Consider the following 24903-nt stretch of genomic DNA (forward strand, 5'->3'; position numbering starts at 1 on the left):
AAGAAAAAGGAAAGGACCCAAATAAAATCAAGAATTAAAGAGGAGAGATCACAACCAACGTAGCAGAAATAAAAACAATAATAAGAGAATATTATGAGCAATTGTATGCCAATAAAATGGGCAATCTGGAAGAAATGGACAAATTCCTATAAACATATAAACTACCAAAACTGAAACGGAAGAAACAGAAAATTTGAACAGACCCATAACGAGTAAAGAAATTGAATTAATAATCAAACATCTCCCAAAAAACAAGAGTCCAGGGCAAGATGGCTTTCCAGGGGAATACTACCAAACATTTAAGGAAGAGTTAACACCTCTTCTCCTGAAGCTGTTCCAAAAAATAGAAATGGAAGGAAAACTTCCAAACTCTTTCCATGAAGCCAGCATTACCTTGATTCCAAAACCAGACAAAGACGCCACTAAAAAGGAGAACTACAGACAATTTTCCTGATGAACGTGGATGCAAAAATCCTCAACAAGGTTTTAGCCAACCAGATCCAACAATACATTAAAAAAATATTCACCATAACCAAGTGGAATTTATACTTGGGATGCAGGACTGGTTCAATATCCACAAAACAATCAATGTGATTCATCACATCAATAAAAGAAAGGACAAGAACCATATGATCCTCTCAGTAGATGCAGAGAAAGCATTTGACAAAATACAGCATCCTTTCTTGATAAAAACCCTCAAGAAAGTAGAGATAGAAGGGTCATACCTCGAGATCATAAAAGCCATATATTAAAGAACCTATGCTAATTATTCTAATGAGATTTTTGTTAATGTTATAACATTTATAATATTTGTTAGTATTTAATAATGTCTGTGCATACCATTTAAAAGGCAACTCAAAAAAAACAAAAAAAAACAAAAAAAAACACAAAGAACACCTTGGTGGCTCAGTTGGTTAAGCGTCTGACTTTGGTTCAGGTCATGATCTCGTGGTTCTTGAGTTCGAGTCCTGCATCAGGCTCTGTGCTGACAGTTCAGAGCCTGAATCCTGCCTCAGGTTCTGTGTGTGTCTCTCTCTCAGCCCCTCCCTTGCTCACACCCTCTCTCTCTCTCTCTCTCTCTCTCTCAAAAATAAACATTAAAAATAATAATGATAATTAAAAAAATAAAAGGCAACTCAAAAATTTCCAAATGACCTCAATAAGAAATCTACTCAAGACTGATTTCTTGCAATATGGCAGACCAGATACCCTAAAAAACTCTCCCAGTGTTAAGTCCCCTAATTAGCATTAAAAAAGAGGGAAGAAATCCTCAGAGGCCAAAAATAGAAAAAAGAAAAACAAATACAAGTAAGTAGAAATTCAGAGAGAAAAGCGAAAGATGCACTGTGATTATCTTTTTTTATGTGTCAATTTGGCTAGGATGCAGCCCCCAGTATTCAAACATTACTCTGGACGTTGCTGTGAGAGGTGTTTCATAGGTGTAAATTAAAGTCCATTAATAAAGTCAAAGTAAAGAGAATTATTCTTGATAATCTGTAGGTCTGATTTAATCAGCTGAAAGATCCTAAGAGCAGAGCTGAGACTTCCCAGAAGAAATTCTGCCTTGGACAGCTGCTTCAGCCTAAGCCTGAGACTTGCAGCCTGCCCTTCCTCACAGTCTGCCCATGGATTTTGGATTTGCCTTGCCAGCCCCCGCTATTGTGGTAACCACTTTCTTGCAATAAATCTCCTAATGTATATTTCTTACTGGTTCTGCTTCTCTGGCTGAACTCTGATTGATGCACACAGCCAGCTGGGGCATCTACTGCTCCCTACTTTTGCTCTGGGGAACAATGGTAAGTTTAAAAGTCAGATTAGAGGGATGCCTGGATGGCTCAGTTGGTTAAGTGTCTGACTCTTGATTTCCGCTCAGGTCTTGATCTCCCGGTTCATGAGATAGAGCCTGCCATTGGGCTCTGTGCTGACACCATGAAGCCTTCTCTCTCTCTCTCTCTCTCTCTCTCTCTCTCTCTCCCTCTCTCTCTCCTCTCTCTCTGGTCCCCACCACCCCCCGTGCCTCTCTCTCTGTCCCCACCCCCATGCATGCACTTGAGCCCTCTCTCTCTTTCCCTCTCTCTTAAAATAAACATTTTTTTTAAAAGTCAGATTAGAGAATAAATGAAAAACTGAACCAGAAAACAAAGAAACTAGTAAGCAAACTTAAACTTGGTTCTCCAGGCTTGAACTCTGGGACAGGAGAGAAAACTATTTATGGAGAATCTATAGCCACAAGCCATAGATTTGGGGTCCAACTTCATAACAAATACGTTTGTTAAGTTCAACACTAAGCATAGAGAAATACCACTTCATATCCACCAGACCAGCCAAATATAAAAGTGAGAATAGCAAGTATTGGACAGAACATGGAACAGTGGGAACTCTCATTTACCATGCTTGAATATCAACTTTGGAAAACAAGTTTGCATCATCTGGTAAAGTCAGATGTTTATAGACTATGAGATATTCATTCCACTATCTTTGATAAGGACTTGAATCCTAAGAAACATGTATAAGAACAGTCTTGTTTTTAAATTTTTATTTATTTAAATTCAAATTAGTTAATATACAGTGTAGTATTGGCTTCTGGAGTAGAACTCAGAGATTCATCACTTCGGTATAACACCCAGTGCTCATCCCAACAAGTGCCCTCCTTAATTCCCATCATACATTTAGCTCATCACTCCACCCTCCCCCTCCACCCTGCAGCAACCCTGTTTGTTCTCTATATTTAAGAGTCTCTTATGGTTTGCCTCCTTCTCTGTTTTTATCTTATTTTTCCTTCCCTTCTCCTATGTTCATCTGTTGTGGTTCTTAAATTCCACCTATGAGTGAAATCATATGATATTTGTCTTTCTCTGACTTATTTTGCTTAGCATAATACACTCTAGTTCCATCCACGTTGTTGCAAATGGCAAGATTTCATTCTTTTTGATGACAAATAGTATTCCATTGTATATATATACCACATTGTAGGGATTGACTTAGTCACAGAGACCCTCCATCCTGTTATCCTTAAAGAAAGCTTCTGAGATCAAAAAGCACATGAGTTTTGCACAACTGCAGAGTCAAATGTTATCCAGTTCAATGTAAATATATACCACATCTTCTTTATCCATTCATCAGTTGATGGTCATTTGGGCTCTTTCCATAATTTGGCTATTGTTGATAGTGCTGCTATAAACATTAGGGTGCATGTGCCCCCTTTGAATCAGTATTTTCGTATCCCTTGGGTAAATCCCTAGAAATGCAATTGCTGGGTCATAGGGTAGTTCTCTTTTTAATTTTTTAAGGAACCTCCATACTGTTTTCCAGAGTGGCTGCTCCAGGTTGCATTCCTACCAACAGTGCAAAAGGGTTCCCCTTTCTTCATATCCTCGCCGTATCCTCTTGTTTCCTGAGTTGTTAATTTTAGCCATCCTGACAGGTGTGAGATGGTACCTCGTTGTGGTTTTGACTTTTATATCCCTGATGATGAGTGATAGTGAGCATCTTTTTAAATGTCTATTAGCCAACTGGATGTCTTCTTTGGAAAATTGTCTATTCATGTCTTTTGCCCATTTTTTCACTAGATTATTTGTTTGGGTTTTGAGTTTGGTAAGTTCTTTATAGATTTTGGATACTAACCCTGTATACAACAGATCATTTGCAAATATATTCTCCCATTTCCTTGGTTGACTTTTAGTTTTGTTGATTGTTTCCTTTGCTATGCAGAAGCTTTTTACATTGATGAGGTCCCAGTAGTTCATTTTTGCTTTTATCTCCCTTGCCTCCAGAGACATGTCTAGTAAGAAGTTGCTGCAGCCGAGGTCAAAGAAGTTGCTGCCTGTTTTCTCCTGTAGGATTTTGATGGTTTCTTATTTCACATTTAGGTCTTTCATCCATTTTGAGTTTATTTTTGTGTATGGTGTAAGAAAGTGGTCCAGTATCATTCTTCTGCATGTCACTGTCCAGTTTTCTCTTCATTTGCTGAAGAGACTGTCTTTTTTCCATTGGATACTCTTTCCTGCTTTGTTGAAGGTTAGTTGGCCTATATCATTGTCCCCAACTGGGAGCAGTTCAGATCTACACACAGGAGACAGGATCAGGTGGAACATTCACATAATGAAATACAGTGATAGGGAAAATGAATGAATTATAGCTACATGTCCTGGCAAAAATACAATGTACAGTGACAAAAATCCCAATTCATGCATAGAGGTCCCATTTTCCTTCATGGTCTTACCAGATATTATAAAAATAAAACTAGGACCAGATCCCGACTTACCCATGTCTCACATCCAGGCTGTCAGCTCTGAAGACCAAGAATTATATCCTATTCACATATGAACCCACAGAACCTAGGGGAGCACCAGACATAAAGAATGTACTCAGGGCACCTGGGTGGCTCAGTCAGTTAAGCGTCCAACCTCAGCTCAGGTCACACCGACAGTACAGAGGCTGCTTGGCATTCTCTCTCTCACTCTCTCTCTGCCCCTCCCCAGTTCATGCTCATGCACTCTCTCAAAATAAATAAACAAACATTTTAAAAAGAATATACTCAATATATAGATGTTGAATGAATAAATTTTGAACACAAAAATGCATGCCAGGAACCAGACCTTATGTTCCTAACCTAGAATACCTAATGCATCAAATCCCAAACTCTGACCTTACCTGCCTAGACCTCTTCCCGCCATTGATAACCCTGTAGCTGTTAGCATCAGACCTATCTGACTAGTGTTAATTCTCCCCTTCCCCAGTCTCCTAAAACCATAGTTCCCCCAGATATCCATGTAAAACCCACTCAAGTCCCAGTGTGATATGTTCTCGACAAAAAACTTCAGGTAAAGGAACTTGTCATTGTTGGTAAAATGAACTTTTAGACCATATTGATAAGGGACCCATTGTGAAATTCCTGAACACCTTTCTACATGGGAAATAAACATAAGTAAAGGGACACATTTTAGATGAAAATAACTGATACATTTTCTCTCTTGAACTACTAGAGCATTTTTAAAGTACATCTTTTTTTTCACTACCAAGGGTGTTTCTGCCTTGAACATTACAAAGGCAGAACATGTTACACAAGTAAAGGTGATCTTTCTTGATATAATCACAGTAATTCAACCTCGAAACACCAACTGACCTAAGTATGAAGTGTACCTTAATGTTGGCTAATGACATGGCCACTGTCAGTTAATTCCATCATCTCGGCAGGGTAATGTGACATAAGAACACCACAATTACCTTGTTTAGAAAGACCAAGTACATTTAAATAAAGCAAGATTTTTAAAACTTGCTTTGTCATATATATTTTAAGAATATTCACAAGCACATTAGATTATTCTTAAATCTCTAGCTGTCATTTCGGCATTAAATCATATTGTTGTCTTAGGAAGGGAGATGTTCACAGAACTGACACCTTCTGAACTTCTAGAAAATACACATTTCTCTTTTCTTTCTATCAATGTTATGCAGACGAGAGGCTAGTATACTCTAGTCTCATCTATCTGGCTATGAATCACTACTTCATTCCAATGATTTACTAAATTTCTAGTTTGCACCTCCTACTATGTTACATACTGTTTGGGAAGGGAATTCCTACTCCAATGGGGCTTTCAAGACTGTTGATAAAACAAGATTTACATATTCAAAGAAGACATAAGAATAAACATGAGGGAGTATAAAGCCCAAGGTATAATAGAACCTTGACTTGTAAGCTTGGCCAACTTCAGAACACCTACTGCTTTGATGGCTTTGAATGTTCACTCCCTTCACCAGAGCACCTGAGTGGCTCAGTTGGTTAAGCATCTGACTTCGGCTCAGGTCATGATCTCATACTTTGTGAGTCTGAGCCCCACGCCGGGCTCTGTGCTGACAGCTCAGAGCCTGAAGCCTGCTTCGGGTTCTGTGTCTCCCTCTCTCACTGTTCCTCCCCTGCCTGTGCTCTCTCAGAAATAAATAAGTATTTAAAAAGCTTTTTTAAAATAGAAAGTTCACTCCCTTGTCTGAATCACATTGCATCTTTGGTGAAAAAAAGGAGCTGCATTAGGCATTCTGAAAGGTCCTTCCAAAAGAGCTGTTCTGCTCTGACAGTGGGAGGTTTTAAGCAAGTTTAAGAGAATATCTTTTAGAAGATATGTGTGGAGAAATTCACAACACAAATATTTCTCCAAGTAGGATTAATCAGAGCAGTTTCCAAAGTAATGGTAAGCCTTAGGGTTGGTGGGGAAACACAATAACGAAATGATATGACAAGTGCCATAGCTGAGGTATTGTGCGTGACCTAACAAGGACAAGACATTTGTAAACCTCTCTTTTCCTATCCATCCTTTCTGCCTTTATGACTAAATATGTGCCATTCTCAACTCATTATTAATGAACTCTACCTCAACAGAGATATGTTCAAGGCAGGTGGATGAGGATTAGCCTAACTCATTTCACAGAGCAACTGTGGCTACAGAAGTGAGTCTCCAGGCAAGTTCACTCACTGCCCTAATCACTCTCTCTGCCATAGTGATGACCCAGTGATCTAAAAAATAGTAAATCACACATACAAGTGTTATCCTATCATCCAGTGTGTAATAGGAATTGGGAAAGTCTTCAAGTGATTAGATCAGAACCCTAAAATTTCACACTGAGACTAGGTTATCTGAATTAGTAATTTAATCAATCAGATCATCCAGAAGTATCTTCTCCCAGTTCTTGCTCGAAGGAGATTTAGACAGTAAGTTTTCCAATTAAGGACAAAGTTGGAATGGCTTCCTAAAGTTAAAGAATTTAAGCAGCTGTCCATTTTCATGTAAAAACACATTATAGACTCAAAATTTCTTATTGTTTACATACTCTGCTCTGCTAAGATTACAGAAGAAACTCCCAGAAAAGTTACCATCTATCCCAGGGTCTGGGTGAAGTCTGTAGAGAAATTACTTGTACCCTTGTCCTTTCCTTCTCTTGCCTGCAAAGCTCAAGTTCTGAGTCCTCTCAAACCATGATCAGAATCCACCAGCGCTAATTCCTTCACTATCTATTTTCTCATTGAGGTCCATGGTTTCCAAATCCTTAAGACATATAAATAATATTAATGATTCCTTTTGTTAACTGGCCCCCGGCCCATAATTTTTTTCCTCTGAAGAAAGGAGAAACTATGCAATATTTAAGAAAATGTTCCCATTTCCAGGGGCGCTTTATGCATAGATTATTATCTTCTACAAATCAAAGAGAATGTGGGAATTGCAAGTAAATAACTTGGGTCAGTTTACCTCTGAAAACTACCTGAAACTGTTTAGCACAAGGCAGAGAGGACCAGTTCAGGTCACTCCAAGGTCCAAAGGTCAGGAAACATGTCAGTGAACTACAAACAAAAGGCAGCCAAAAGAAGCTTAGCTCAGTTCATCATCTGATGAATATCTGTTGATGTATCTTTCAGTTTATCTTCACACATCATTATCAGCATCATCAAGCATTTAAATCTGCCTTCCAAAGGCAGATATGACAAGCAGTTTGGTAATATTCCACACTATAACTTTGTTAAGAGTAGAAATCATTGTCTTTAATTTAAACTATCTTCCTCTAGAGGATTCAAAAAGTTGAAAAAAAAAAAAAAACAGGGGCACCTGGGTGGCTCAGTCAATTAAGGGTCCAACTCTTGATCTCAGCTCAAGTGTTGATTTCAGGGTCATGAGTTCAAGCCCCAAACTGGGCTCCACCCTGGGTATGAAGCCTACTTAGAAAAAAAAAAAAATTCACCATTGTGCATATCATGTAAGTATCATTGATTAATGTGGCAAGGATGTAGAAGATGCTTTCTCCCCTTCCCATTAAGAATATGAAGAGACTATGGAGAAGTGAAATGATTCTACAGGGGCACATACTTTGTGGCAACAGAAGAGTGGGGAGGAGATAAAAGATTTGAATAAGAATAAGTCATGATGTAATAAAACAATAATAGAACCAAGACAAACTCCTAAATGCAGTAAGGAAATTTAAGTCACAATACCCTTTAATCCGCAGGTTGGTTCCTTCTGCTCTGGAGCTCTCTGACTCTGCCTCCTGTAAATGATGTGTGGGTGGTACTCTCCCTCAGTCAGTGGATGCTTTTTGACAGGCTCAATGAAGAAGTCTCCATGCGGTAGATGGAAAAATCCAGTCTGTAAATACACATAATGCAAAGGCCTATTTGAATCAATTCTGTATCTATGTAAAGACAATTAGTAAAGTGAAAATTACATAGATCACAATGATCCCTAAAATTCATAAAACCAATGCTTTTATAGTCTGCCATCTGATGTCCCAGAAAAGCTACACATAAATAAGTTAATGAGATGTCATAGCTTATAGTCATAGTTATTCAATGTTTTGGGGTCATGGATCCCTTTGAGATTCCAATGAAAAAAGTATACCATACACATGTAACCAAATGTGGCACACAATTATGCAAATTCATCCCCCTGCCCCTAAAACCCATTGCTGGGTATCTAGGAATCTTAAGTTAAGCACCTATGCTTCTCAGTTGCCCTGTTATGGAGTTGGTACCTATACTCCATACTCCACTGAAAATTGTTTGGAACGTTTACCTGTATGTGGGTAGCCCAGCCTCATGTTCATATGGCTGCTTGACTTGAAATGATGCCATTCTGCTCTCAAGGAAACAAAGAACAGAATGCTGAGTCCCTGATCTGAGACTGAGTTTCCTGGAGTCTACAGTGCAAAGTCCTCTGTCAGTTTCCAGGGGAAAGGGGCCACTCTCATTTCACAGTTATGGGAATCAGCAATATGCTGGAGAACGCCCATCAATGAGTAACTTCCTGGAGGTCAGGTCTAGAAGTGGTATATGCCTCAACTCTCTTTTCTCTTCAGGAAGTTTTCTTGGTCCCCATTTGAGATGTTTAGAAAACTCCTTTGCCAATGATCTCCTAGGATGGACTTAAATCTAAGGATCTGAGTTTTATATAAATGAAAAAAAGAGCTTGCCCTAGAAGACCTGCCTAAGGCATCATACTGAAGTGACCGGGAGCTCAGACTCTGGAATTTTAGTGGGTTCAATCCCAGCTCCTCCATATATTAGCATCGTGACCTTGGGCAAATGACTTGCTCAGTTTCAGCCTTCTCAAGTGAAAAGTGGGAATAATCAAATGTCGTTATGAAGACCAAATGAGTTAATGTATGCAAAGCTCTTAGAAGAGAGCCTGGCTCATAGTCTTATTGAACATTAAGCGTTTCCATATTTTATGTCATCTCATTGTATAGAATCAATATAGCCATTTAGTCAATAATAAGCTTGCAAAAGTAAACCTGGAAACACTGGAGGCTTAGGGAAACAGTGAAAGCTTCCAAGTTCAAGCCCCTCACTATACCTCAGCAAGCCAGGGCTGCCCTGCTCTGCAGACAAGTCTGAAGACTCTCTGAGCAGCCTCCACAGTCAACAGGCAAGAGGCGCTCCATGAAAGGAGGCTGCTCTCTATGGCCAGTCTCTAACTTGGGTGTCTTTCCAAAATATTTGCTTCATTAGACCAGTAATATAACCAGATCTTAACATAAATGTCACAACTGGCTTCCTGTTTTGATTACTGATGTTAAAATATCTTTAATAACAAGGGGAATAGGAAAAATGGCACACTTAACTGGCAGTCATAAGAACAGCTGTGTGGCTTTGAATAGGTCACCCAGCCGGTAAAACAGAGATAATGCCTACTACCTCACAGGGCTGTTAGATGAACCAAATCAGCTAAGGCTTATAAAAGTGCCAATGCAAAGTGCTTTACAAATGCAGGGTGGTAATGCTTTAACTACCACTAAATCAGCGGTTACATGTGACTTCAAATTTCTGACCTTTCTTAGGAGACATGACTTTTTTCTCAGAATCTTTCTCTGAGGCCCATGGGATTGAGAGAACTAACAAGGTCCAGACTGTAATAAAATAGCTGTAAACAGACTCGTGCAGTGCTGAGATTTGGTTCCATTTCGACACTGAGACAGAGAACAGGGACATGAGGAGAATGTGAGCCTGTTGCTGATAAAGCTCATTTGTTCCACAGAAATAAAAACTCAAGGGGGGTGCCTGGATGGCTCAGTTGGTTGAGCGTGCGACTTTGGCTCAGGTCATGCTCTCACAGCTCGTGAGTTTGAGCCCTGCGTTGGGCTCTGTGCTGACAGCTCAGAGCTTGGAGCCTGTTTCCGATTCTGTGTCTCCCTCTCTCTCTGCCCCTAACCCACTTGTATTCTGTCTCTGTCTCTCTCAAAAATAAGTAAACATTTTAAAAAATGTTTAAAAAAAGAAAGAAAGAAGAACTCAAGGACCCCCGAGGGAAAGCTGATGTGGGGTCCCTTTGTGCAACTGCTATCAACTTAATACTGATGTCCTTGAAGAGAAAAAATTCACCAACAAGAAGGATTTATTGTTATTTCTTTAGCCTTACATTTGGACTCAGGTAGTACAGAAGAAACAAATGGGGCTCCAGTTGAGAATATATAACTATTTACGAGTAACATGAATGAGAATGCACGCAAGCCAAACAAGCATTTTCCCAAAGCACTTTTATCTGCATTCCTCCACGAGGCCAGCCTTGCCAGCCTGCACCCGGAAATCACCTGTTCAGTCTAAATATTCCTCAGAAGCTGGATGGTGACCTGAGAGAGCTGGCTGACTCACCAGCTGGAGGGGAAGAAGGACACCTGCTCACATGCATGGACCCCATGTGTGCGTCACACAGAAGAAGAGGGGATGAAGAGACATCCACTGGTTTGGAGGAGAGTGTGGTGGAAAGATTCCTAGCTGAGCTCTGCACCTCTCTCTCCACCAACACATAAACATAAAGCTGTATACAACTGGTATCCAGGTGGCTACAGTTTGTTGGTCTCTTCCCACCTAACCAGAGCCAGGTCATGCTGGAAGAACTCATCTATGGTTTGCTTTCCAGATGAAATACTGGCTCCATGCTTTCCTGAAGCTGAATGCCCAAGAGAATCACCTTCTATTACCAGTTCTGGATCTGAGCCAAAAAAAGTCACTTTTCATTCCAAGCTGCTCTGTAATCTGCTCACCTTTCTTAGATCCTTGAAGGAGAATGGGAATAGACTCAAAAGAAGTATGTAACTCACTGGGGACTTGTACTCTGTTCCCAGAAGAACCAAGGCAGAATGAACCCCAGACATAAGCTCAAAGAAGACAAATTGGCCCTTTCTCTCCATTGTTATCTACTCTTCCCCCTCGGCATCCAGTAGTCTCAGCAAACTGCTAACTCCCTTTTGGAAACAAGCTCATGTCCTTGTTTTAACTAAGTTATAAATATCTATGAATGCTTCCTGAGGCTATCTTCTAAGAATTGTTTTAAATAAACTTTAATTTGAAGATTTATAAACATATGGAAAGATATACAAATCATAACTGTAAAGTCCCATAAATCTTTCACAGATGGAACACCTAAATAGAGAAAAAGAACATTCCCAGCAGCTGAGAAACTCCCTGTTCCCTTCCCAGTCAATACCATTCCCCAAGGGTAACCATTATTCTGATTTCTAACACTAATAAATTAATGTTAAGCCTATCCTTAATTCTTCACAGGAAGCATTACTTGACACAAAAGAAAAAAGTGTCTACTAATTGGTTTCAACTGTTAGAGACTGAACAAAGGAAAAGATTTTAAGGCAGGTGGATGTCTTAAAGCCTATTAAATCAGACTCTTCATATTGCTTTATGCTTGTCAGGCAAACTCAGCTGGTGGTGATGAGACAAGGGGCTGAGCCACCTTGGCGTGAGTCAGCTGTCATTGAACCTCTACTACTCTCTGCTAAGGAAAGGTGGGGAAGGACCTTCACAGAATCTTTGGATCCAATTTACTTTCCCTAGTCTCAGACTGAATAGTTGTCTACAACCTCTTCTCCACCCATCAAAAGTATTAGTCGTCTTGATGTAATTGACACCATACTTCAGTTACTGCAATGATTTGGGCCTAGTGGGAAACGGGCAGTGTCTCACAAGGAATTTGTGAATGGGGTGTTCTAGAATCACACAGCCTAGACACCCTGAAGAGTCACCTAACCTGTGCTGGCATGCTTTCCAGTTTTGCCACAGGTAAAACCCTGCAGACTGAAGAGTAACAACAATGGTATTGCAAATGACATAGGAGAGAACTGCCAAATCAGTTCCATCCCTCAGGACGCTGTGTAGCACAGTGGAAGCGGGTGCTATTCACATAGGAAAAAGCTGTGAATGTACTCCCCTGCAGCTGTGCAATGGAACAATCCTGCCAAAACTCATCATCCTGTCCTGGAAAGAAATTCCTTTTCATTTGAAAATTTCAGAAGTTACCAGATCAACTTTTTCTTCCCATGGTGACAAAGAGAATATGAGCAACATAATGGTTTGGGATAAAGAGGCACCCAAGGTATTCAGGTATAGTGCATGAATCACTGGAAAAGATACCACCTGTCCCCCATTATAATACAGAGGAAAAGGATAAAAATGCATCCCCGAAATCATCCTTACAGATTATAAATCTATATCTGTATCACTGGGCCATCCCTGTGCTAAGAGCTCTAAGAGGGGTAGTGACTCCTGCCCTCAAGGCTTATAATGCAGCCAGGAAGACAAGACTTGATATAGAGCACCCTCTAGAAAGGTGTGTATTGGTGAGGGGTACCTCCCTAGGTGCTAGAGATTCCAGTGCTGGGATTCAGGGAAGATGAAGCCCAGTGAGGGTGAGTGCTTTTAATGTTTATTCATTTTTTGACAGAGACAGCATGCTAGCAGGGGAGGGGCAGAGAGAGAGGGCGAGACAGAACCCAAAACAGGCTCCAGGCTCTGAGCTGTCAGCACAGAGCCTGACGCGGGGCTCGAACTCACAAACTGTGAGACCATGACCTGAGCTGAAGTCAACCGCTTAACCTACTGAGCCACCCAGGCGCCCCTCGAGGGCGAGTGCTTTTAAGAGGGCAAAAATAGAAGACTGCACTTCTAGTCTACAAAACACTTGGCAGAGCCCTAAAGCCATGACAGAACTATTAACATTTTTGTTGCTGGTCTGCAAGAGGCAGAGCGTTTTATCATTTAATATGTAACCAGGACCCCAAGTGAGAAGTCAAGAGATGACAGAAGCCACAAAATATAGATGTAAGACCACTGAGAAGATTCCTACAGGAATATCCCACCCTCTGCTGTGATCCCAAGAGTTCCCTGACATGGCTCCATGGAGCCAAAGGGGAGAGTGACTGGTAATGACATAGACTCATGAAGGCTGTGCATATTAGTCTTGGCAGCACTAGTAATTCATGTGGTTTGAGGAGATAAAACTCAAGCCAAGAAGACATTCCCTGATGCATCCAACCTGGTAATTACCATATGTCAGGCAGATATTATAACAGTACAGATCTGGTCCCTATCTCCTGGAACTGTTGCCAAAGAGAACTTCCTGTGATGTGGAGATGTTTTATATCTGCACTGTCCAATTTGATAGCCATAAGCCTCATTTAACTTTTTTTAAAATTAAAAAAAAAATTTTTAATGTTTTATTTATTTTTGAGAGAGACAGAGACAGAATGCAAGTGGGTTAGGGGCAGAGAGAGAGGGAGACACAGAATCAGAAGCAGGCTCCAGGCTCTGAGCTATCAGCACAGAGCCTGACATGGGGCTAGAACCCATGAGTTGTGAGATCATGACCTGAGCCAAAGTCGGATACTCAACCGACTGAGCCACCCAGGGCCCCCTTTTTCAAAATATTTTATTTGAGTAGAGTTGACAGGTGTACAACATAGTGAGTCAGTAAGTCTATACATTATGCTATGCTCACTACAAGTGTAGTCACCATCTGTCACCATACAACGCTGTCACAGTATCATTGACTACATTATCTATGCTATACTTTTTATTTCCATGACTTGTTCATTTCATAACTGGAAGCTTATAGCTCCCACTCCCCTTCACCCATTTTTCTCATCCTCCCATCCCCCATACTCTCTGGCAACCATCAGTTCTGTCCTCTGTATTCAAAGGTCTGATTTTACTTTTTGTTTGTTTGTTGATTCATTTGTTTTGTTTTTAGTTTCTACATATGACTGAAATCATATAGTATTCGTCTTTTTCAGTATAACTTATTTCACTTAGCATAATATCTTCTAAGGTCTCTCCAAGTTGTCACAAATAGCAAGATCTCATTTTTTATGGCTGTGTAATATTATTCTGTGTGTGTGTGTGTGTGTGTGTGTGTGTGTGTGTGTGTACATCTTCTTTGTCCATTCATCTATCAATAGACATTCAGGTTGCTTGCATATCTTGGCTATTGTAAATAAAGCTGTAATGAACAGAGGAGTGCATGTATCTTTTCAAAATAGTATTTTCATTTTATTCAGGTAAATACCCAGTAGTGGAATTATTGAATCATAGAACAAAGCTGGAAGTACCACAATTCCAGATTTTAAGATACACCATAAAGATGTATTAATCAAAACAGTATGGTACTGGAATAAAAACAGACACCCAAATCAATCTTAGAAATAAACACTTGCTTATATGGTTAATTAATGTATGACAGAGAAGGCAAGAATCTACAGTGGGGAAGGACAGTCTCTTCAATAAATGGTGCTGGGAAAGCTGGACAGGAACATGCAAAAGAATGAAACCGGACCACTTTTTTACACCGTACACAAAAATAAACTCAAAATGGATTAAACACCTAAATGTGAGACCTAAAACATAAAATCCTAGAAGAGAACACAAGGAGTAATTCCATTGACATTGGCCATAGCAACATTTTTCTAGATAGGTGTCCTCACACAAGGAAAACAAAAGCAAAGGAAAACTATTGGGACTACATCAAAATAAAAAGCTTCTGCACAGTGAAGGGAAGCCACCAACAAAACAAAAAGGCAACCTACTTAATGGGAGAAGATAGTTTCAAAAGATATGTCTGATAAGGATAAACAAACACATAGAGAACTTCTACAACTCAACACCAAAAAAATATGATTAAAAAAATGGGGAGAGGACCTGAGTACACATTTTTCCAAAGAAGACATCCAGATGGCCAACAGACACATGAAAAGATGCTCAACATGACTAATTATCAGGGAAATGCAAATCAAAACCACAATGAGATATCACCTTCAACCTGTCAGAATAGCTACTATCAAAAAGATAAGAAATAGCAAGTGGTAGTGAGGATGTGGAGAAAAAAGAACACTTGTGCACTATTGGTAGGAATGCAAATTGGTGCAGTCACTAGGGAAAACAGTACGGAAGCTCCCCCAAAAATTAAAAATAAAAATACCATATGATCCAATTTTATTTAACTTTAATTATTATCTTGAATTAAAACAGCCACAGGTGGTTAATAGCTACCATATTGGACCCGTATTTCTAGAGACTGGCTGACTAACAAAGGAGATCCACAGCATATGGATCATACAGTGATGAGGGCTGTAATCAAGGCAAATATGAAGACCTACTTTAAAAGAAAAACAGACAAGGGGCGCCTGGGTGGCTCAGTTGGTTGAGCGTCCGACTTCGGCTCAGGTCATGATCTCGAGGTCTGTGAGTTCAAGCCCCGCGTCGGGCTCTGTGCTGACAGCTGGGAGCCTGGAGCCTGTTTCGGATTCTGTGTCTCCCTCTCTCTGACCCTCCCCTGTTTGTACTCTGTCTCTCTCTGTCTCAAAAATAAATAAAAACGTTAAAAAATTGAAAGAAAAACAAACAAATGTGACATTTCACTATAACAGTTTGTTTTTCGAGATCAAGTCAATCAGGAGTCAGTTTGAAAACACCAATGTACTGCACACAGACTTCGGAGAATTGAGAGAGAGAAGTAAGTATTAAAAAATGCAACATTTGCCAAAATTAAAATGAATCATCAGGAGCAAATTTGGCAGGAGAAGGACTGTGAGAGGGGGCTGCCATTGTCCTGAGACCAGAATGGAAGGGGCGTGGATGTCCCAGCAGGAGCCTGGGACTGGAGTCGTGATCATATAGAATTGGAAGCCAGGCTCCACTTATAGAAGGAGTTGTTCCTCTGGGAGCTCTGGAATGTCAACCTACATGTCCTCACATGTCTCCCATGCCCTTCAGAGAAGCCTGCCACAACCCTAACATACAAAAGACCAATCCCACTCACTGGCTGGCAATTTGGAGTCTAAATAGTAGGAAAAAAAATCCCTTCACTTAAAAAAAGTTAATGAAATGGATTCCAAAACAAATATAAGATGAAAAATCCATTATAGGGTTTAATGGAAATAGCATGAGCTGTGTGATCTTGGTCAAATTAGTCAATACAGGGAGCCCCAGTTTTCTCATCTGTAAAGTGGGGCAAAATCTGCCTTAATTTGCAGGGTTGTATCTATCAGAGATGTCGTATGTAAAGTTCCCAGCAGAAGGCTTTACCATATTTACTGGTACTCAATAAATGCACTGTAGCTGTCATAGCATCATCCACAGTAAGCATAATAATACATAGTGGTGAGGAAAGAAAGTCTCTCAAGTCTACCTGCTTGGTTTGTCTCTTAGCTGCAAGTAACTTAACTTCTCTCTGGGCCTCAGTTTGCTCATCTGAAAAATATGCATAGTGAGAGTAACTTGTTAACTTATTAAAACTTATTGTGTATATTAAATGAGTCAGTATAAAGCACCTGAATGAATGTTAGCACATAAGTGCCTAATAACAGTTAGTATGATAGCCTACGGAACATTTCCCACAGATGCCTGACGTGATGGTTAATTTTATGTCTTGACTGGACATGGAATGCCTTGATTAAATATTATTTCTGCATGTGTCTGTGAGGGTGTTTTCATATGACATTAGCATTTTAATCAGTGGGACCCAGTAAAGTAAAATGCCCTCCCCACTATGGGGTGGCCATCATCCGACCCCTTGAGAGTCAGATCTTCTCTGGCCCTCAGACAGGAACTTATACACCATCAGTTCCCTTGCTTCTCAGGCCTCAGACTCACACTAAATTATGCAATGGTTTGCTTGGTTTTCTAGCTTGCAGATCGTGGGAGTTTGCAGCTTCCATAACTGTGCAAGCCAATTCTTGACGATAAATCTCTATATGTACGTATGTATATATTACACTAACTAGGGAAGAATCAGTGGTGATGGGGTATACACGGAGTTATGTGGAAAAAATCTGAAAGGAGACAGAATTAATAGATTTCACGTTCTTCCTTTGCTGATAGTCTGAGAGCTAGAAGTGATGGTGGAGGCCTTCTAATCAAACCTGTGACACATCACAGGTTTGTCAGCCTAGAAAGTCGATTCTCGGGCAGAATCAAGCTTAATTCCCAAAATGGGATTTCTCCAAATGAATTAAGGCCGAAATCTTCAATACAATTAATTTCAAGTCTCTAGGTCAACCATGGATGCCAAGTCCTGGCCTCTTTTCTCCCTGAAAATAGTATCTACAGCACAGGTTTTCGGTCAAACTTTGGAGACAAGGCTGAGTGAACAGTCAACTCCAGCACTAACAAGCAGTGGAGCTTTGCACAAGTAATTTGGTCTCTCTGAGACCTCAGTTTCCTCATCTGTAAAATGGTGATGACAACATGTTCTTTGCTGAGGAGACTTAGTAAGAACTGAACAAGGTAATACGTGAAAATTACCACAAACAGTGCCTGGCCTTCAGTAAATGTGGCTGTCTCTTATGGATTTCCTCAAGGTGATGGTATTGGGACTTTTCTCTGTGACTAAGTCACTTCTTCATCTTGCAGCATGGTAAACACAGTGGTTGACTTTGAAAGTACTCAGGTTTTGGTTCCAGAAGAAAACCTTCTGCTCACATAAGGGTAGAAAGGCTGTCTCCCAATTCGTGTTCTCACCGGATAGTACCGGGAACTAAGTACTTTTATTCCATTATAATTTCCAAGAGTTGTTCACATAGATTCCCTGACTGTTGTTCTTAGGGAAGAAAGGCTAAGTCTCTGACAGAAGAAGAGCCATTCATCCCACTAAAGTGGATCTTTAGAAATAAAACTGCAATCACCAAACAGAACAAGACATCAGATGACCTACTGATTTCTAATTTTAGTGTGCAAATGAATCATGGAAAGCTTATTAAAAATGCATACGCCAAGGAGTCTTGACCAGAGATTCTCATCGGTACGTCTAATATGAACCCAGGAATCTGCATTTTAGCTAGCACTCTGGGATTTTCGGTAGAAATAATCCATGTATCACACTTTGGGAAACATGACACTATTCTATTAGATGGTGCTTGATTATTTTTCTCTTCTTCCACCGTCAAACCAATATAACACTAAGGTTATGGAGAAATATTAGCAATGACCCCAATTAAACACTGAGTTCATCTCAATTAAAAGAAGTTTCAGCTGTAACAATTGTTGATTGCAGTTTGTGGAAAATGTTCCCCTGAATCTGAGGTTCACAGACAATGCCCATAACATCTTGGCAGATCAGGGTGATAAAAAAGGTCAAAAAAATTTAAAACATTCTAGGAAGTAGATTCTCTAATTGAATAAATGTTTTTGGATTTGAAATGTGGGATCATTTCACATTAAGAAGAAGCTTCCCTGACAGAAATGCCGAAGAACCCTTCCAAACCTGTTATTCTCGAAAATTAAAAAAGGAATTCGTTACATCTCAAACCATACATCCCTAGATAAGCTAAGACAACCAAGGAGCACCAGCTAAGACACACTGTAGCAACCAAAACTCATCAGAACTCTCCCACACTGCCTTCAGGGACAGGGCGGGAGCCTCATGGATGATAGTGACTTACAAAATGGTCTCAGTCCTGAGCAAAAAGAGAGATGCCAGAGACTTAAGGTCATTTGGGACTACTTCTCCTTCTCTCAATAATCTTCAATCAGATAAATATTCTGTTTCTCAGAATTTCTCTACAGCTTTGCCTCTGGGTGTGAGGAGGGGCGGCTCTAAGCAGCCATCCATATTTGCCATCACCAGAAAATGAGGAGCCCGACTAAAAAGAAGTGGGGGGAAACTGCCAGCATATTGGAGGCCCAGGAAACATGTTATTAGGGAGAACAACAGGGGAGAACCAGCTTCACGGCAGTGGGAGCATTCTCTCCCATGGAGACCAGAAAACCGTGATGGCAGATTTAGCCAAGATACAGCATTATTTTGTCATGATGTCCCAGCAGGTCACCCTTCTCAGTCCAGAAACCATCCTCCACGGGAAGGATACAAAGCCCTTCCTGGGCCGTGGAGAACACGGCCCTGGTTCTACTTCTCCCACCATGATGGGCAACAATCCCTGCCTGGGAAGTGCTCCGACTCCTGGAGGAAAAAGCAAAGCAGCCAGCCAGGACTGTTGCCATGGCCACCAAAGTGGTTTTGGTCTGATACGTACCATTCCGGGGACGTTTAACAGTGGCTTAGAGCCAAAGGTGGACGTCTTCTCTGGTGAACTAGTGATGGGAATAGGCAAACCATGAGGGAATGTGATAGATGTTAACTTCACTAAGCGCCACAGCAGAAGAAGGGTTAAAACAGGAAGAGGAAGAAGGTCTAGTGTGAGACATTTATATCCTCATTACATCTCTAAAATGAAAAGATAAAAAAAAAAAAAAAAAAAAAAAAAAGATTTGCCTTCCAAGGGCTCTTTCATTAAAGAATAAGTCCACACTCACTGTCTCTGCTTTCTAAACTCCCCTGAAGTCACAAATGTAGCAGAATGAACTTTAGTTATTCCTAATCCTCCACTGCCCTGTAACAACAGGTCAAAAAGTAACTAACATTTTTAGCCAAGGACACACAAATTCTTCTTTCTCAGTAGAGCAGAATTTTACATCCTTGAAGACAACATTAAAGTGGTAGGGGGAAGGGGAATACCAGCTCAGAAAAATCCTAAATGACTGTGCTTCAGAAAGAAGGGAGTAGGGGCACCTGGGTGGCTCAGTCAGTTAAGCGGCCTACTCTTGATTTTGGCTCAGGTCATGATCTCAAGGTTCATGGGTTCGAGCCCCGTGTCAGGCTCCACGCTGACATGTGCGAAGCCTGCTTGGGTTTCTCTTTTTCCGTCTCTCTCTGCCCCTCCCCCACTTGTGTGCTTGCATACTCTGTCTCTCTCTCTCTCAAAATAAATAAACTTTAAAAGAAAGAAAGAAAGAAAGAAAGAAAGAAAGAAAGAAAGAAAGAAAGAAAGAAAGAAAGAAAGAAAGAAAGAAAGAGAGAAAGAAAGAAAGAAAGAAAGAAAGAAGTAGTTGAGAGTCCTGGAAATAATCCAGGTGTAGAAAGCAGCCCCTGGAGGGGCGCCTGGGTGGCTCAGTCGGTTGAATGTCTGACTTCGGCTCAGGTCATGATCTCTCAGTCTGTGAGTTCCAGCCCCGCGTCGGGCTCTGTGCTGACAGCTCAGAGCCTGGAGCCTACTTCGGATTCCATGTCTCCCTCTCTCTCTCTGCCCCTCCCCTGCTCTCTCTCTCTCTCTCTCTCTCTCTGTCAAAAATAAATAAACATTAAAAGAAAGCAGCCCCTGGAGATGGAGGGGCTGGAAGGGAAAGGATCCGCAGAAGATCCAAGATGGAATCATTTCTTCATATGAGAAATGGGGAATGCCTACTTGATAAAGAATAAAGGAACCATTATGAAGAACCTATTACAACAGCTGGCACATAGCATTAATTCAGAAATAAGAGTGGCTTTCTCTAAAATCAGAGAATCTTATCCTAAGACACTTCAAGGATTCAATTTTTCAGCTGATACTGGAACTATGTCCTCAACTCCACTCATCCACACCACAAATGCTCTTCTGCCAAGGAGAGATAAGTTCCTAAGGTATCCACTTTGGCTAAATTATTTTAACTATTAGAAATCCTTTCCCTTTGTGGTGTTAGAAAATCTGTGTCCCTATAACTCCCACTCATCATCTTAGTTCTGCCTTCTGGAGTCATACCGGAATATGTCTATATCTTTTATTCATAGTATCTATGTAAATATATTGGATACCATTCGTCAGGTGCCACTAGGACGTCTCTTTTCAGGGTACATATTTCCATTTCCCTCAACCCTTTTTTACTTCCTGTTGTGCCAATCCATCTGGTAAACCTCCCTGCAACCATACTATAGCTTGTCAATATTTCTTTTAAAATTACACAAGAATTGGGCATGGAGAGTCCAGCAGTTCAATGCCATCATCTCTGGAGAAATAAAATAGTGGGAAAGGTATATTTTTTTCCTTCACAATAATCAAATTCTTCAGGGAAGAAATTAGTAAGGCAAAAATTTGGTCTAATAAAGGACTTACTTCTCTTACTAGGGCTTAACAAAAATATCTATTTTCTCCATGGTATTACATGGGGTCCAGGAAATGAGCTCTAGAATTGAGCAAAATACATCGTGACACCACTGATGATAGAATGCCTCAGTGCTCGCTGACGTTTAATGATTTTTTTTTTCTTCAACAGGCCCTGAGCTGACCAGACATCTTTTTCATTAGAGTTTGATTTCCCTGCCATTCTGCCCATTCCTTCAGCATCCGAGTGGAGAAGGCCCATAAACAGTTAATGGCGGTGCTGTCCGGGGTATGAAGACACCACACCAAAACCAGCCCTCTGCAAACAGTTCCAATATGTCTGCAAAATGACAGGCAGTGCCTGGATATTACATTTCAGGGCAAAGGTTGATTTCGAGAGTACATAGCAATGATTTTTTTTCCCCCAATGTTTTATTTCAAAGAATTTCCAAAGTACAGAATTCAAGGATTAGTATAATAAACACCCATATGCCACCACCTAGATTCAACAAATATTAGTATTTTTCCTCCTCTGAAATGGACATGCTGCATTATTTGAAGATAACTTGCAGAGACTGTGGGAATCCAGCATTAAATACTTCAGTACGCTTGTCCAAAGAAGCAGACATTCTCTTATTCAATCACAGTTCCATTACCTCACCTAAGAAAATTCGTAACAATTCCACAACATAACCAAATTTTCATTCCACTTCCAAATTTCCCAGTGTCCCCAAAATGTCTTTTAGAGCTATTCACTGTTCGTTTGTAATCTAGAGTCTAATAAAGTTTACTACAATGCATTTCGTTGTTATATAATAAGTTATTTTTTTTAATACTTCATATTACCCCAAGCACATAGCTTTAAAAAGTAGAATATTTATTAAAAGCCTGTTACGAAAAACAAGAATCTTCTGCTCTACTGCACCCAATCCCCAGAGGTAATGACTTTTGGCTTTTTTAACTTTATTCTTCTGGAAGCTATCGCTGTATTTCTAAATAACATGCTGTGCTTTTTTTTTTAAATCAGTTTTAGACATTTTCTGAAGTACTGTGCCTGCCATAATAGATGACTCTCTTACACAATTCCTCTGCCATTCTCCCAATATCATTACTTCCATCAAACTAATACACAACTCTATTTACATTATTAAAACAGCATCAAGACAAACCCGGTCCTCAGCCAGTATGTACTGATACAACTTGCCAGCCAGTACTATTCTCCCAGGTTGGTCTCTATGCCACACAGGTACTAGTAGCTTCTTTCTTGTACAGCTTTTGCTTTCCTTGGAACTCTTATCTTTTCTTATTGCATCACCTCCTTTGTTACTACAGTTCATCTTTTTTTTTTTTTTAATTTTTTTTTCAACGTTTTTTATTTATTTTTGGGACAGAGAGAGACAGAGCATGAACGGGGAGGGTCAGAGAGAGAGGGAGACACAGAATCGGAAACAGGCTCCAGGCTCCGAGCCATCAGCCCAGAGCCTGACGCGGGGCTCGAACTCACGGACCGCGAGATCGTCGCGGGGCTCGAACTCACGGACCGCGAGATCGTGACCTGGCTGAAGTCGGACGCTTAACCGACTGCGCCACCCAGGCGCCCCCAGTTCATCTTTTTAAAATCCCCAGCATACCAGGCATTATTATATGGAATTCCCTTTTTTTTTTAAATTTGTTTTAATGTTTTATTTAGTTTTGACTGAGAGAGAGAGAGACAGAGCATGAGCGGGGGAGGGGTAGAGAGAGAGGGAGGCACAGAATCTGAAGCAGGCTCCAGGCTCTGAGCTGTCAGCACAGAGCCCCACGCGGGGCTCGAACTCACGGACCACGAGATCATGACCTGAGCCGAAGTCGGACAGTCAACCGACTGAGCCAACACCCAGGCGCCCCCCCCCCCTTTTTTTTTTTTAAGTTTATTTATTTATTTTGAGAGAGAGAGACCGTGCACATGTGAGTGAAAGAGCAGACCTAGGCCGGCTGACTAGTGACTATGTCCCCGACATGGCCACAAAAAGAAGTTCCTGCTCAAACCTCAGAACAGGCCTCCTCCCCTTAAGTAACTTACCGATTGATGCCTTCTTCCGAAGTCTGAGGTGGGAGGAAGGGGAGTGTGAGAGGCGTGGAAAGTGTGAGTAGAAGAGAGAGGGCTTCTCTCAGGTAGGGGCCAGAGGTAGGAGCCCTCAACCCTGTCCAGGCTTAGAATGACCCGGGAGCATTTTACCCCTCCCCAAACCAATTAATCAGAGTCTCTGGGGATGGTGTTTGGTGCTAGGTATTTATATAGCACAGCAAGGCTGACAGCCAATGGTTAATAGGTGACCAGTGAGAAATGTTCTGTATACACTGAGGCCAAACATGTTAGAGATCCTCAGACACAGTGGTTCTTAAACTTCAGGTGCATCAGAATCTCTTGGAAGACTTGTTCAAACACAGATTGCTGAGCCCCACCCCCGGAGTTTCTGATTCAGTGGGTCTATGACCACCAGGCCCAACATTTGCATTTTTAACAAGTTCCAGGTGACGCTGATAATTGCTGATCTGGGACCACACTTTGGCAGCGAATCGGCTGAGTCCACGACCCTTCCCCAGCCAATCGGCTAAGGCCATGATCCCTATAAAACCTTTGTGCTTTTGAAACTCCCCTCTCCCCCCTCCCTCCCCCTCCCTCCCCCTCCCTCCCCCTCCCTCCCCCTCCCTCCCCCTCCCTCCCCCTCCCTCCCCTCCCTCCCCTCCCTCCCCTCCCTCCCCCTCCCTCCCCCTCCCTCCCCCTCCCTCCCCCTCCCTCCCCCTCCCTCCCCCTCGGGTATCTCACTGCTGCGTGGGTGCAGGTAGGAGATTGAGCTCGAGCTAGCTAGCTCGAATAAAGACTCTTTGCTTTTGCATCGGACTCAGCTCCCTGGTGGTCTTTGGGGATCACGAATTCTGGGCACAACAGTGAACAGGGGGTGGGAGCAGAGAGTGAGAGACAGAATCCCAAGGAGGCTCTGTGCTGTCAGCTCAAAGCCCTACTCAGGGCTTAATCTCACCAACCGTGAGATCATGACCTGAGCCAAAATAGTCAAAGGCTTAACTGACTGAGCCACCCAGGCATCCCTGGGGCTCTCCTTTTTCTTGGAAGTCTTCCCTGGAGCTCTTCATTTCCTTGTGGCTCCCAGGCCAGCCCCCAGCCCCCAGCCATCATCCAGGGACTCTGTGTAGGGCACCTCCAAGTGAGATCCACTGATTTCAAGGCTCTCATATTGGCATGTCTGCTTTATCCAGCATGCAATTTTTAAATTGAGAAATCTAATCTTTCCTGACTCTCCATCCTTTTGGAAGAACCTCCACCTCTCTCCCCAGAAGGTTCAGGAATCTTCTCTTTACCCACCCTACTTGGAAATTTCACAATGAAGTGCCTTTGAGGGAGCCTTCTAACACCCATTGTACTCAACACTCAATGTACCTTTCATTCTGGACACTGTGTCTTTCAGTCCTTCAGTTATGAAAAATACTCTTGGATGTTAGACCCCCTGGATTTCTCTTCTATATCCTGACCATTTATCTCACATTTTCCAAGCATCTTATCTACTTTTTGAGAGAGTCTATTGGCTTTATCTTGCACTATTTCTATTGGTTACTTTCTAAATTCAATCTTTTTTCCCCGTCCAGAGAGCTCTTTTTTTGGCCTCTAGTTTTCCTTTTCACAGGACCTTTTTCTTGTTCTATGGATACAATCTAGTCTAGAATATTTCC

At 41.3% G+C, this 24903-nt stretch overlaps 1 protein-coding gene across 2 annotated transcripts in view; it reads right to left on the reverse strand.

Moving 5' to 3' along the window:
- ADAMTS12 (ADAM metallopeptidase with thrombospondin type 1 motif 12) overlaps positions 1-24903 on the reverse strand; it is a 327563-nt gene that overhangs the window by 198211 nt on the left and 104449 nt on the right. For both annotated transcript variants that reach the window (XM_019450692.2, XM_019450691.2), the window contains exon 3: positions 7979-8129. In XM_019450692.2, coding sequence (XP_019306237.2) covers positions 7979-8129 — 151 coding nt within the window. The remainder of the gene's footprint in view (positions 1-7978; positions 8130-24903) is intronic.

The sequence above is a fragment of the Panthera pardus genome, unplaced genomic scaffold (assembly GCF_024362965.1).
Source record: "Panthera pardus isolate Hobbes unplaced genomic scaffold, ASM2436296v1 HiC_scaffold_2, whole genome shotgun sequence".
In the NCBI taxonomy this organism is placed as follows: Eukaryota; Metazoa; Chordata; class Mammalia; order Carnivora; family Felidae; genus Panthera; species Panthera pardus.